General features: G+C 36.0%; 1 protein-coding gene across 7 annotated transcripts in view; it reads right to left on the minus strand.

The window, feature by feature from the left end:
• Positions 1-16,300, minus strand: part of RAPGEF2 (Rap guanine nucleotide exchange factor 2) — a 180,387-nt gene that overhangs the window by 44,439 nt on the left and 119,648 nt on the right. For 5 of the 7 annotated variants that reach the window (XM_027635504.1, XM_027635505.1, XM_027635502.1 and 2 more), the window contains one exon: positions 2,296-2,427. The exons of 1 other annotated variant lie outside the window; for it this stretch is intronic. In XM_027635504.1, the coding sequence (XP_027491305.1) occupies positions 2,296-2,427 (132 nt within the window). The remainder of the gene's footprint in view (positions 1-2,295; positions 2,428-16,300) is intronic. One more of the 7 variants, XM_027635509.1, reaches the window with a different exon arrangement.

The raw sequence follows: 16,300 nt of genomic DNA on the forward strand, positions 1-16,300 counted from the left end.
AATTACAGCCATTTTATTTTGGTTTGGGAATGGGGCTTTTTTGGCAATACTCAGATATACCTTAACGTTGCTACATTACATTCATTATAACTGAAATCGAGGCCAGAAAACAATGATTTACCACAATTTGAGAAATCAAGTCAAGAATTTAAGAACCTTATCACTTTCCACACCTGAACTTACCATTTTCTTAATAAACGTTTCCTCAAGTATGTGTATTAAGACAAAAACATGGGGTTACATTCTACAATGTATGGTCATATTTCTTGATGTTGATACGGACATAGGTTATTTTAAAACTTACTTTGACATTGTGCAATTACATGGTTCTCAATACATCTTCGCCAAGAAATTAATTCTAATTAATTGAAGAAACTAGATAATATTTTGAAGATCACCAAGAATGGATTATGTTTGCAAATTAAGTTTAAAAGAATATTTAAGAATTAAATTTTCTCTCTGTAAGTATTTCAGTAAATCATTAACTCTCTCCAAACATCAACCATCCTGTTGATTCCATTATTGCCAATAAAACTTACAAGAGTCATTGACCAGTATTTCTCTGAAGTTTCTATAGTTGTTATATTGTTTGGTTGGGGTTCTTTAATTGCACAGAACTTCAATGATCCTTTTCACAGTTATAAAAGTTTTGCTGAAAGTCTTTGCAAAAAATTTACTTCCAACTTATCTAAAGTATAGTTGTAACTACATGCCACCTACGACTGTGTCTCTAGAGGTACTTGTTATTTTTATGTTAAAGTCAAAATCTTTGCAATGAAAGGGATGAAACTCTATAAAAGACTGGAAGAAAAAAGTTGATTTTACATCATCTTCACTCTCACAGTATAAACATAAATCCTGTCTCTAAGTAATCCTGTCTTCAGAAGAAATTCTGACAAACATACTTGACTGACATATGCTATGCCTGGAGTGCAGTTAATTTGACGCTTTTCACAAAAATAAACCCTTGCATTATTGCAATTAACTGTCTAAACTGAACTGGGACCTTTTTATAGCTTATCTTCTTCCACAAAAAAAACCTATAAGCTTATTCACCTGAAGCAGACTACATCCTACAACTATGATCACAACTGAACTTGTATGTATTTGTATAGATGCATTTCCCATCATTTAAATGACTATACTTGCAATTATAGAAGCATCCCAAACAATCATTATTCCTCTTCTAGTAAACAGTACTTCATGTAAAAGTGGTCTCATTAATTTATTATTATTTTGATAGAAATATATTTTAATTGGATTTGATGCCTTTTTTTCAGAATAACAAATTCGTATACTCTCCTATCAAGACCGATCTTCCTATAACATTTCAAGAACAGTAAACATCAAGTGAAAAATGCAGACTTCTTCATTTTATTTCACTTTAGATTTGTTTTCCAATTTAAATTTAAACTCTGGATCAGTTTCACAATAAATCTCTTCAAAATCAAGTTGTTCCAAAAAAAATAGCACAGAGTTTCACAATGTGAAGCCCTCTCAGAAGTGTAACTTTATTTATAAAGAAAGTGTCACCAGTTCAACCTACCCATCTTTCTGAGGATGGTCAGGAGGGAATGCACTTCTAAGATGCTGCCATCAGGTTTCTACAAGGTAGAGAAACTGAAATATGCCCCTTAAGTCAGGCCAGCACAGGCTGCTCACTGTGTGTTTATTTTTTCCCATCACTGAATAGTTCTACACTATGAAGCCAACACATCTAAGAAATACAAAATACAGGATCAAGAAGAAAATCGCTCACGTTACAAGGTCCTACATCTATAGTTTTGATCTGTAGACACCACAGCTGTTGTTAAACATTTAGCCTATCAGACAGACAGAAAGAGGAGGTGAAGTGCTGGAGTCAGGAACAGAATTCCTTTGCCTTTTAGGTCCCTTTTTAGATCCCTTTATGGACATCTGCTGAAGAAGCCATACTGGTTCTCCATGCTGAAGTTCAGGAAGACTTCCTCCCCTCAAATTACTAACAAAATTCATGAAGCACAATCCTGATATGCAAAACACTAAATCTCTACGTGGTTGACTCAGATCCTAACAAACTACAGTGACATGTCATGTTGCTGTGCTCCAGATTACTCGAGGAGTTTTCAAACATAAGACTAATACATGGTGGATAAACCCCTGAAATTATTACAATTCAAACAAAGGTTAGTTTTTTAAGTCTACCAAGTGCTTCTTCAGACAAAAATTGACAATAGGCAACAGCATGGGCATGTAGCTATTAACAGGAAAACTGTTGGTAATTGCACCTTCGATCAGCACCCATTTCAGTCTTACCTGGTAGATATCAGAAAGGCTGCTGCTTCCTGAATCACTAGTGATGCTACATCCTGAGTGACTAGATGAAACGTGGGTCACCTGTGGGTGGAGACTGTCAGTAAGGTGCAGCTTTGTGAAATCTGCAGGAAGCTACAGGTGGAGTAAAAAAAGCATCATTACAATTTGAAGGAGATACACAGCAAAATTAATTCAAATCATATATGTCACTTTACCCTCTGCCAGTACCAAGTGTATTAAGAAAAACATTGGGGCTTGAGAATGTAGCATAAAAATTTTGAGGTTTGCAGCTTTTTAAACTCATGCAGAGGTCAGCAAATTGTTGCAAATATAAGAGATTTAAGAAAAATGTATCTGAGGACAAACACTAGTGAAGCAATATGCCAAAACTCTTCAGTATCTTGTTATAGGGTTTGAGTAGAATTAAAATGCATATGAATATTGTGCAACTTACAATATCAATAGTTTCCTGTAGAATTAAAATTAACAGTTGAGTAAAGTCACATACTTTAAAAAATCAAAAACCACTGCTCTGGATTTGGTATATTTTGTTTCTCACATTGACAAAGTACATTAGAGACAAGTAAAATCCAAGTCACTGAGCTATCCATTATACTTTGAGCCAAATAATATAACAGCAAATAGGAAATGCAGGAAGAATGATACAATTTTAAAGAGGTACAATCCTGACGTGAGTTTGCTCACATGCAGTGCTGAAGAATGAATCAAGACTGTGTATTTGATCACTGAACAATCATCCATCAAGATTTGTGATATGTATTTTCACTATTGCTTTATGGACACAGCTCCCATGAAGATCTTTAAGAACTGCAAACACTGCCAGGTTGTAGAAATGACAAAGGAAAATATCTGCTGTCTGAAGAAATATTTAAATGCTATTTCAGGGGCAAATCACTCCTCTCCCCAAGAAGCCTGCATCCCACAGCTAGTTAATAAAAGTATGTTACTATATTGGTTTTGCTGTGCAATAAATTCTTCAATAATTAAAAAAAAGCAGCTTTGTTCATTAATTTGTTTCAACTCAGACAAGGCAGATACTTTCATCTTAAGGAGTTGTGTTTGTATGAAAAATGTCATATGCAGTATGTCCATCCATGTCAATTATGAATGCTACCTTGGTGCTATTACCGTTCTTCCTGGATGGAAATGGAAATAAGAGTTCATTCAGCGTTAAGGTAGAATAAGACAATCAGGATAAAAGGTTATGAAAAAAGTCATCTCCAAGTCACAAGAGAGCATGCTTGAGAAAATTATTAGCTCTGTACAGTCAAAGATACTGAATGATTTTACTGCTATTTGCCTTAAGTTTGTTCACGGAGCATGACCTGAAAGAACCTTGGCTTTCAGATTTGCCATGAAAAGCACAGACAACTGAAAACCTTAGTCTTATTTAGACTGACTGGCATTTCCTACTCTAATATACCTGAAAAGGATTTCTTCTTATCACAGCATTGACTGTATCAGTGATAATACAAATGGCTACATTTTAAGCATTCTTTCTTAGTATTTTACCTGAAAGAGGGGTTAAAACCAGAAACCAGACACTAATAATACTAAAATGCTTCAGTAAGCCCAGAGCTAGAGTTGATCTTCATCAACAAAGAGAGGGTAATTAACAAAAGCAATACCCTAATACATACAGCCATGGATGCTGCCTCCAGAAAAATCTAGTTATGCTCACCACTTTTGATGATGTACCAGAAGGAGAAAACAGGGCACTAAGGGAGTGCAGTATAGTATCTGTTGTCTTTGCTACTTCACTTTTCAATCTGTAAGTTTGCATTATCACAAAACTGAACCATATATACTGATACTCAGGCTACTATGCAACTTTTTTTTTATCATTATTTGAGCCATTCTACAAATAACTATACATTCCATAGGTAGAATGCATAAGAAATGAACTGCCATAGCTTCTGCAATGTGTCGATGCCTACTTCAAAAGTACAATCTCTTATAATTAAAGCAGTCCAGGTTTATTTCCAAGTAGAAATCTTATACATTATTTTAAGATACATGCACCAATTATCTCAAATTCACACATTTAATAACTTAAAAAGATAAATTATTTTGAGAGTTTTACTTTTTATAACAAACTAGTTCAGTCCCAAATAAATATTAACTCCATAGAGAGCTGTATATGAATACAGTCTTACATCCAGCCAAACTCATTCAATTTTTCATAGCGCCCTGCAAATATCTCCATGTCATTAACAATGACATTTATTTTTTATCAATGCACTAAAAATTTTAAAAGAACTTCACATCAAAGCAAATCCACTTAGTATGTTAAAAAATAAAATCAAGCTATGTTTAATATAATGACTGCACTTAGTGTTTTAAATTAACAGCAAGAATTTATGTTTTGTTACTGCACAACAGGCAAAAGAAAGAAGCAGGGATTGCACAATAACTGATGGAATACATTGCAAATAAAAGCAAGCCTTCAGAATTTTTTTGGCTGTAGACAATCAGCTGAAAGCTTGGTGATTACTGGTTTCAGAGTAACTCCTCAAGTCAAAGCCATGCTGCATGAGCTGGACTTGCCAAGTGGTGACAGAAGATCACAAGCAGGCATTTTACTTTAGGCAACCTAACTCGTCACTTTGATCCTAATCAAATAGGACTATTTACAAGCAGAAAGCACATGCTCACATCTTTGCAGAATACTACATCTCTGTGCTACATGCCCGAAAGCGGCATCCACTTTGCCTGCCCTACCCCCAAAGTTAAGGCAAAAGGCTGCATGAGGAAAAAAATAAACACAAAAATTAAATAAGCTGATACATTTTAACTGTAAACTCAATGAGAAATGGCGTGAGAAATACATGCATTTCTATCTTATTGACATACTGCTATTTAAAATATTTAATACTTGCATTGAACACAATGGGGGGGAAAAGTAAAGCACTGATGACAATGAAAACCCACATGTGCTTAAGTCTTCTACTAAAGTGTGGGGGGTTGACCCTGGCTGGACACTAGGTTCCCACCAAAGCTGCTCTGTCACTCCCCTCCTCAGCTGGACAGGGGAGAGAAAATACAACAAAAGGCTCGTGGGTCTAGATAAGGAAGGAAGAGATCATCCACCAGTTACTGTCACGGGCAAAACAAACTCAATCTGGGGACAAATTAATTGAATTTATTAGTAATCAAATCACAGCAGGATAATGAGAAATAAACCCAAATCTTAACACCTTTCCCTCACCCTACCCTTCTTCCTGGGCTCAACTTCACTCACAAATTCTCTACATTCTCCCCCCACAGTGGTGCAAAGGAACAGGGAATGGGGTTACAGTCCCCGGTAACATCAGGTTACCATCAAAGGTTGTCTCTGCTGCTCCTTCCTCCTTGTGGGGAGGACTCCTCACACCCTTCCCCTTCCAAAGGAGGCAGTCCTCCATGAACTTCTCCAAGGTGAGCCCTTCCCACAGGCTGCAGTTCTTTACGGACTGCTTCATCATGGGTCCCTTCCATGGAGTGCAGTCCTTCAGGAATAAACTGCCCCAGCAGTGACTGTGGGGTCACAAGTCCTGCCAGGAGCCTGCTTCAGTATGTGTTTCCCACAGGGTCACAGCCTCCTTCAGGCATCCACTAGCTTTGGCATGGGGCTCCTTCATGGGGTGCAGGTGGATGTCTGTAGGACCTCTGTGGTCTGCAGGGGCACAGCTGCCTCACCCTGGTCTGCACCATGGGCTGTAGGGAAATCTCTGTTGAGGTACCTGGTACACCTCCTCTTTCTCCTTCTGCATTGGCCTTGGTGTCTGCAGGGTGTTTCTATCACACATTCTCACTCCTGCCTTCTCTGGTTGCAATTGCACAGTTTTTCTTTTCCTACTCTTTGGAACTATGTTATCCCAGAGGAACTACCACTGTCGCTGATGAGCTCAGCCGTGGCCAGTGACAAGTCCAACTTGGAGCCCGCTGGCATTGACTCCTTCAGAAATAGGGGAAGCTGCTGGCAGCTTCTCAGAAAAGTCACCCCTGTAGCCCCCTGAAATCCAAAACCCAACCACGTTAACCCAATACCAGCTACACCTGTCACTCCTGTCCTTGTATTCAGCTATCACTCTATTCTGCCGTTTAGTATTTAGTATAACAAGAAAGCTAAAGGTTTTCTTGCAATGTTTTGAAGCACATACTGGCTAGATCTAGCACAGGTTTTATCAACCAGACCATGAGCAATATGAGGAAGCATGACACACCCTTTGCCTCACAAACATCACCTATTACAGACTGACAACACCAAAAATGGCATCAAAACTGAATACTCATTTTTATCTTGTCTTCCATTTTCATTAAATGATGGCGAGATTTAAGGAGACATTCAAAGTAACAAAGATCAAAAGTAACTTGTCTATTTTACATAACAAGCGCTTATTTTTCTGTGACCACACTAAACTACAGCTTTGCTGAAGCCAACACATACAATATTTAACTTCAGTACTGAACACTCGGAGTCACAGCATCAGAAGGAACTAGTGGATAGAGTAAAAACACAACAGGGTAATTTAGAAAAATTAGGGCATGATTATTTTTCAGTAAATATAGTTTCAAATTACATTAAATGTACCCTACATTAAATAATTAATAGTCATTAAAAGGGTCACAAAACTGTCCTGATGACCTATTCTCAGGACAACCTTCATAAGTGACAAACATTAAGGTGATATACGTAGATCTAATCAAGTGTAACAGGGGACAAAAGTTGTTAACACAAAACAAGAACAGATAAAATAGTTTCCACCAAAGCACTAATCTTAATTTGAGAGTAGTCAAAACAGTATTTTAGAAACATAAAAAGCAAGCATAAGCATGTACATACACACATCCATACAGTTTACACACATGGATAGAAACCAGAGGAAAAACAGTACCTCTGGGAACTCCACATTTTTACTTCTTGAAAACCCTAAAACAAATGAAAACTTGAACAATTATGTGAAACTATCTTAAGGACAAAGACGCATATCGCTTTTGAACTCTACAATACCTTAAACCCTATCACATCTTCCTATCTTAAAAGCAGCATTTTATTACTTCCACCCTCAAAGTGAGTCATCACTTTATGCATGCAAAACTAACAATTACTTTGCTCTGAATATGTTCCTTCTATTTTAAGAACGTCATGATTTTCTCCTATCCTACAGCATGCCTTTCTGTATAACAAAAGGCAACCTCTATTGCACCTTCTACTCAGAAATCACTGGGCTTATCCTAATGATACAGTATTTTAAAAAATTAAATACATTTTCAGAATATTTACTGGACAAAAAATCAAAATCCTTGGATATAGCATAAAAAGTAATGAGAACAGACAAAAATTAAGTGAAACTATACCAAACCCGTTTCTTTATTTAAATAGTATTCCTACTTCTTGGGGTTTTTTGTTTTGTTTTGGGGTTTGTGATTTTGGGTTTTGGTTGTTGTGGTTTTTTTCATTTGGTGTTTTGTTTTTTAAATGCAGTGAAAACAAGTATAAATGCAAAAATGTGAGAGACAGACACAAGAATGTAATTTTCAATTACCAGAAGAATTCTGGTTAGAGAGCTTCAATATACTACTCCTTTTACAGCAAACATATCAGTAACCATTTTATAAACAAGGTCCTCTACTGAAGGCTCCTCAGCACTTCATGAAAAATTTATAAAGCCTGCAAAGTGACTGAAGTAGATCTGCAAAAAGGCGAGATTAAAGAGAGCAAAGGTGTAACATTCTGTTATGCAATTCCCAATGAATGCTCTTATAGGTAATTAAGTGCCACTGAGACAGGCTAAGCAAGTACAGTAGACATAATACAACACAAAATATCACCTTTATAGCCTCTATTTTCACTTTCTGAATTTAAAGAAACACAAGCAAACACTGATTCTTTAACCTCTAAGCACATGAGTACTTATTTTGTAGTAACTCTTTATTAATAAAACAAAAGCCACCATAATAAAAAAGTATTTTCATTCTAGAGATGACACACTTAGTCCCCCAAATATAACTAAGTAAATTACAATAAAGTTACTTTGGGATTCTGTATCTTTTTGTGAAGGAAGAAGAACAGCAGACAAATAAAATCAATACTGTGCTTTAGTCTTTCTCATTTTTTTTCCCCCACCAAGACAGAAGTTCTAAAATTTTTATTGCACTACAAAAGTGTAGATCACCAAGGCAGTATTCTTCAGTATCCTATCAAATTATTAACATTTTATTTCACTGTTTTATATAAATGTACATTTTTATATTAAATTTTTGTAAGACTGTTGTCTGTATTTTAAAGCTATACATGTTTTTATATATATACATATATATATTTTTATGGTATTTAATGACTGAAAGAAGAAATATTTCTAATTATGGTGGCTATTCACCAACATACTATTTAAACGTAATTCTTTCACTAACCAAGGGAGACATCAAGGAAAACATTTTTAAGGTTGAATGATTTTAAACACAGCAGTCAATGTAAGTAATTACTGAATAATAAAGTGATTTTTATCGATTCTGTCTGCAGACATGATGCAGGTTGACATGTCCAGTGGAGAATTAAATTTAAAATAAAAGTGTAAACTAAATACAGTTCAAATTAGGATGCAATTCACACAGAAGAAGGACTTCCTTGTACCTAGGGGTGTAAAAAATTAAGAAGCTTATATATATATTCTACAAAAACTTCTGTAAGACTTAAATAAAAACCTACTGACTTGAATTATGTCTTCTGTGTAACTGTTCACTTTAGACAATAATACCTCATGTATTTCAAATCTGTAAATTTTCCTCAGACATCTTTCTGTGAAGCTGTGGCTCAAACTTCATGAAGATCTACTCTTAAATATTTTCTTCTTCTTGAGTACAACACAAGACAACCCGTGTTCTGAAAATACTGCATTTTGATACTATTGCTGTTTAGCAGTTGTTTATATACAAAGCCCAAGCAGAATACCTCTAAAAGTAATAAAAGAAAGTATTATAAGGATCTTTTCTGGCAATTTCTTAATACTTTCCTCCACTGATACTTTGCTACAGCTAGCCACCCTCCCCCCGCCCCAAAAAAAGAAAATTATTCAGAGGTTCAAGCTAATGCAAAGTGAGCTGCTGGTCTCAGGGAGAGAGTAAGACAGAGTGAAGGCACAGGAACTTCATTTTGTTACCCCTTACAAAACACACACCAACTGCCACTTACTCATAGCTCTCAGCAGCTAATCCTATGAGCACTTAATGCATTGAATCCTTTGCTTGAAGGATTATTGACTTCTGCAGAGGGACAGAGGTGGTAAAATTTAAATGGGTGCCTGGGGAATGAAAAAGCTCCCAGGAACAACACTTTTTAAAGGAAAAGAAATGCATCAGTGAAACACATCCATTCTTACCTAATTTAACTACCTTCTCTGTTGTATGACCAAATATGTTAGTATTTGTTCTTTATTTTGACAGTGTTTGAATTGGAGATTTAATGTAGTATTTTATATTCAAGTGTCTTACTTCAAGGAATCTGACAAACATTATTCCTTCAGTAAACACAAATGTCAATTTATTGACAACATGTGGGGAAAATAAAAAAAGAAAAATTGTATCATTCAGGTATTTACAGTGCCAGTGAATCACAAATACAAAGGAAAAAACTGCAGGATGGAACTAAATCATACTGAAAAATTTTCCAAAGTTTTTCTCAGCTTTCTGAAATTCTGAACTCAAACTATTATAACACATTTACAATGAATGGAACAAATCTGCATGATCAAAATATTTTTATTTAGAACTTTACTAGAAGTCTATGTCAGTCAAAAAAATGCCTTGTGAAAATGTAACTTCTTAACTGGGCAACAAAGGATAGATAATTCAGCAATTTTAAAATATGGACTCTGTGGTGGTTTTAAAGTCACAGCAGTTCTGCTACAGGGATCAAGCTAGAAAGATCTCTACAACTTTTGACTGCAGATATACATTTAAATACCGACAACTCTTTGACAACCTCAATCACATGGAGAAACATGGTGCAGAAGGGATCCCTTTGCAGAAGGGATTCTCAGATTTGCTTCCTCTTTTTTCATTAAGTATCTGGTATTTTGTATTTTATTTCATAAATAAATAAATTTACTCCAGATTTACATCAGATCCCATTCTTTGAACTACTGTGAATTGCAGAATCTCTATTCTGGTGTATTATGTCTGCACATATCCAAAGACATACCCTACTACTCTTGGTAGCATCCCACTGTCTCACCAAGCACTTGCACTTAAGAGCCCCAACAGAGCCTGCACAGCCCACACCCTCACACAAACTAACAACTTCCAAAAAACACTGAATAAGATTGGGAAGGGAATTCATCCTGTGCAAATCTACATAATTAAAACTGACAAGTAGGGACAGGCACTCACTAATGACTGCTGTTTAGAATGAAGGAAAGACCGTTCTGAGGCATTTCAATATCTCAAGGGTAGGAGGGTAGAAAACACAGTTCGATCACTGAACTTCAGTAAAAGTTCCATATTATTTAATAGCAATAGACATGGACAAAAAAAAATTAAAGAGCCTGGCTTTGCAGAGATCTCTCTCCTGGGAATAACTGATTTTCATACTAACAAAATGCATGCTCCAGTTGATGCTTTTCCCACAGTTAAATATTTCTAAATACTTCCTCTTGTGGCTGTTTGAGTGCTTAATATGCTGAGAACTACTGCTGGGTTGAAACAAAATGGCCCGTTTTCAGGGCTTCTGGAGACTTGTTAGGTTACATTTTGAACTCTTTGGCCTGTTACAAGTAACTGTGGGAAAGGAAGGAACAGAGAACTTTGTAACAAACTTTGTTTCCACAGGAAACCAGACAAAAGATTTACGCCTAAGGATGTAAAAGCAAAAAAATTTCAAGAACACTTTATGTAGGCACATATGTTTACAGGAAATGTTAATTCAAACATTTTCAAGCAAGATATTCTCAATCCTACAGAATATTTTAAATAAATAACAGAATGCTCATGTATACCTCACATATAGACTCATTTGCTGTTTCTTACATAGCAGTCTCACAAGTGGACACAAGGGATGATAAAAAGCAATTACACCAGCAGGGGTAAAACTGATGGCACCTGCAGACAGATTTTACTTTCAGCTTTAAGGTAGCACTCAGAATTGGAAACCACTACAGAGAAGTAGAGAGTTTAACCCAAAGGTGAAAACATATATTCTGGACACATCTTAAATGGTTTTAAGCAAAGATCTATGATATGTCTACAATTCCAACCATTGAAGCTCTCCCATCAGTACAGCATTCTTACATCATGTGTTGCTGTTAGTTTTTTTTTTTATACCTGATCACAGAATACTTCATGATTACAGCATTCTAACCAATCTAACAAAACTTGATTAAATTTTTCAAGCATTCACAAGGTGATAGCTCAGTTTTGAACTGTAGCCAGTCAATGTGAACTACTGCAGTTTACTACTGAACTACAGAACTGAATTTTACTGCACTGAACTAACTTACAACAGTAAAAGAAACCAAAGTGAACTGATTCTAGAAGAAATTAATTTAAGGGCTACTCAAGTGTTATTTTTTTAAAGATGGGATATGAAAAATTATGGATATAGAAAATATCTTAGAATTCCCCTCTTTCCAAGTGGAGGGAAAAAACAAAAGGTGCTGATAAAACCTGCTGGTGTCACAGTGCCATAAGACACTGCTGATAGAAGAGATAAGCAGGACACTTCTGTGAGCATATGATGACTCCTACTTGGAGTAAAAGAAACACAATGCAGTATATGATGATATGAAAGCATGCACTTTAAGACAAAAACAAAGAGCCTGGGAACTTCCGTGTCAGAAATGAATGTGAAAAGGTTTCCATGTATCAGCTGATTAGAAGGTGACTGAATTGTTCAGGTGATGCAGCAGAAGGAGAACCCAATGAGATCACAGCATGCATCCTTCAGAAATACAGTTCTGGGCTCTTCTCCATGACCCCAGCAGGGACCTTATTTGGAAATGTTGCGCACAGTCCCAGCTGTATGTTTTAAATAAAGATGGGTTTCTCTCACATAGAGCAAGAGAAGAACTATTAGGACTATAAGAAGAAAAAAACAACATTTGAGAAAGTGCAGGAAGAGCAGGGTTTTTTCAGCCCCCACTGAGAGTGGGTATGAGCACTACTCAGAAATAGAAAGGAGGAAAAGAAATATCTCCAGTAGAAGGCAATGCAGGTGTGAAGCCTAATGAGCAGGAAGCTGAAAAAAGGCTGCTTTCTAATGAACCACAGAGATTCTCAAAACCAGACTCCACAAGATCTGTGGCAGAGGCGGTTTTCAAACTGAAGCTAGGCCAAGTTATGAGTGTGCTGCACAACAGTGTGTACAGCAGTGACCCAGAAACTCCCTTCCAGATCCATGTCACTCCTTCAAGCAAAAGAATCTGAAGTGTGCCTGTTCTTTTATATACTTATCATTCAGAAGTAGACTAACTAAAGGAGGAAAAAAGACAAATATCAACATGATCAACATGATAACATTTTCTTCTCGGTTGTTTCTTTGTAGACACCTAAGTATTCTGTACACTTCCAAGGCAAATTTTTTAAAGATATAGATATATAGGGAGCTACTGTGTACAGATGCAAAAATTGGATATTTCCATTTGTAGACTGAGTCTTGCCTCTATAAAATATCAGATTAACTGAAGGAAAGTGTGATGAAAATTTAAAGAGAGACAGGACTATTCACAACCAATTAAATAAAAATTTTGTTTGAAGTCTGATGGCTGCAGCCATGTCAATGCCACCCTTGGACTTTTAACTAAAGCATTATCTTTGCTTTATAGCATCAAGGAGTAGTTCAGGAGAAAAGTGGGTGCAAGTTTCCTCTGTTTTCCCTGTCTGACAACGAAAGATGCACATTTTGCTTCACCTCAAACAAACAAACAAAAAAAAACCCCCACAAAACAAAACAAACAAACAAAAATTAACAACAAAAAAACCCAACTGCAATATTACAAGATGAATATCTCAACACACAAGTGGACATCAAAGCACTTGCTAAAACTTGTTTTCAAGAATAATCTGATTGTAGTATTCTTTAATATAAAGCAAAAATGTATTACCATAATCAACGTTTTGAGATTGCTAATTGTATAATAGTGAGCATTTTAAAACAATGACATAAAATTAAAAAAAAAGTTAGGTAAATAAGAGGCAATTAATTTTGCTTGAAAAGGGGGATGATGTAAATTTCAAAGTAAGGTGAATTTTAAAAAAATATTACTTAAAAAGATCTTTAAGTCTATAGATAATACTTTTAAGACCATCACCCAGAGAGTAAAAAGGTTTCATATTTGCACTACAGAGCAATATAGGTAGTCTTGCTAATTTTCTGGATAATGTAAAAATAGCACAGCAACGAGAACTCAAAATATTTTTAAATGACAAGCATTTCCCTTTATACACGATTAATGTCGCAAAATCTTCAAATAGTATGATTTTACCATATCTATGATATTTTAAAACTATACTAACATGACTACTAGTCAAACAACTTTAGTACTTGATGAGTTCCACTAGCCTCCCACCTTTTTTTTTTTAAATCACCTAATTTTTACAAATGTCCACAACAACATACAAGACAAGCAAAACAAGAAGGTTCCATATGCAGCCTGCTAAAATCAGGGCTGCTTTAGAGTAAGGAGGCATTGTCAATTGAAGCCTCGTGTTATTCTGCTCAAAATGCTGACATTCAGATGTCACTTCCAGAAATTTATCTGTGTCTGTACAGATGTGCAAACAGAGTTTAAAGTATCCCTTATATTCCTGCCTTGAGTCAACAGCATACTAAAACCACAATCCATGTAGTAACTTATATATTCTACTGACACCATGAAATATTTCAGTGGCGTTTATTTAGGAAAAGATTTTACATTACAGATTGACAAGCTGCAGAAAAATAAGCAATAAAGAAATCAGCTTGAAATACTAGAGACAATAACTGAAGCTGATTCTATAGATACAATTAGTGACATTCATCTTTTTTCTCCCACCTACCAGAAGATAAGCTTTAGAGACTCAGGATGTGTGCATTTACATCACCTACTGCATTAGGTCACCTTGCAATAACCAGATAATCTGGGAGTCAAGTCAACCACAGATTCACGGCAGCATTACAATGGACTTTGCTATAACACATGGTGCAAGAGATTTAGAAAGTTACTTTCTTTCATAAAAGTGGTAGACATTTTAGTCATTACTGCATTAAACATGGATGCTTAACTGAATAAAATCCCAGTTGGAACATTGAGCCTCCACTTAAAATTGAAAAAAAAAAAATCATATTACTCTAATTCAGGCATTTCTAAATTTAATTTTCCCTGGGTACCATCATCACAGAAAGAATAGTAATGTACAATACTACTGGAAGTTGTAGGTGTAGGAGTGACATTAAAGTGTCTAAACAATCTCTTCCTTTAACAGGAAAGAAGTAAATAACTAGATTTTCTGTATCCCGCTGCTGAGATGTATGCCACTGTTTGTGAAACTACACTTTAGTACCCATTTATAGGAAAAGTAGCTGTATTCAGGGACCTTGGAAAATCTCTGCTAAATGGAAATTTCCGAAATCCTTTGCCCTGAAACACAAGAAGTCTCTAATCTTCTCACAAAACTGGAAAAAATCCCACCATCAACAACAATATTATCAACTGTAAGAACCTACTAATTTAAAAACAAACAAGACTGAACAGGACAGAAACTCCTGGAGTCAGACAACAGAAAATGTTTGCAGAAGTCAAACACCAGCAGGCAAGGAGAGGTACACTAGCATACAGATTTTCACAGTTATTAGAAGAAACTAATACTGTTTTCATTTTAGTTTGGTTTTTAGTCTGCACGTACAGCTGTGAACAGCTTCACTTTTAAAGGAATTAGTATGAGTCTTCTCTGTTGCCTTAAAAAGGAAAAAATCCAGGGAACCACCATTTCCAGACAGAGTTAATTATTTAAGTACCACATTTTACAAAGGCTTCAAAATCCATAAATCCATGCATTTTCGTTTTCCTCTTCGTTTGTTAAAAGCAAGGACAATATAAAGAAGATCCTTGTACATTATTTATGTGTATTTCAAACAAAACCCCTCAACAGTCAGCTTCTTATTCAAAGGTCAAAAAACCTAGCTGAAAATCCACTGGTGATGTGGGTCAAGACTGAAATGCAAAGACGCCAGGGAGGTACATCCAAGTCTAACATCTGGCTCTTTCCTGAGCAATCTAGAAGTGTAAAGAGCTACTGCCTGCCAAGTATTTGGAAAATATGGGCTGCTTTTTTTCCTAGCTTGTTATCAGGAATACATTAAGATTTAGAGGTCAAGTTGTACCTTGATCAGTGAAGCAGCAAAGGCAAAGACTGTACACTGCATGTTTTGAAGAACCTTTAGCTCCTTACATGTAAGAAAAACAAAACAAAAAAACCCCAACAAATCCAGAACCCAAAAAATGCAGTTGAGCTAAGATGAGAACAGGGCTGATGGTTCAGCAAACCTAGGATATAGTTAACTAAGAAATAATTCCCAAAATCAGTTTAGATTTCCCAAAATATTTTTTTTTCAACCACAACCAAATACCTTCAGGTACAATGTCCTTCATCACCTCATTTTCAAGCCATTGATCCCACTATAAATATTAAATTTATAGTCCAGCTCTGCAGCCATATTGTCTTTTTCAGGCATTCCCATTCTCTTTCAAATCATCCCACGTTAGACTTTCCTGACACTCATGCAACTCCTACAGCATTCAGCAGGCTGGCAGGCACACAGCAGCAGAAGGGCACTGAGGAAACAATGCTATGGATGGAGTCCTAAGAGCACAACCCAGCTCCCATTCTCCTGCCTCTGCAGGAATAACAGCAGCACAGAACAGTAAAAGCCTATTTTTAACTATAAAACAAGCCAACATGACTACACACACAAAGGGAGACCTACAAAATAGCAAAACATCATTTTTATGAAATCATTCTTCAGAAGAGG

Source organism: Corapipo altera, unplaced genomic scaffold (assembly GCF_003945725.1).
Source record: "Corapipo altera isolate COAL_440 unplaced genomic scaffold, ASM394572v1 22b, whole genome shotgun sequence".
In the NCBI taxonomy this organism is placed as follows: domain Eukaryota; kingdom Metazoa; phylum Chordata; class Aves; order Passeriformes; family Pipridae; genus Corapipo; species Corapipo altera.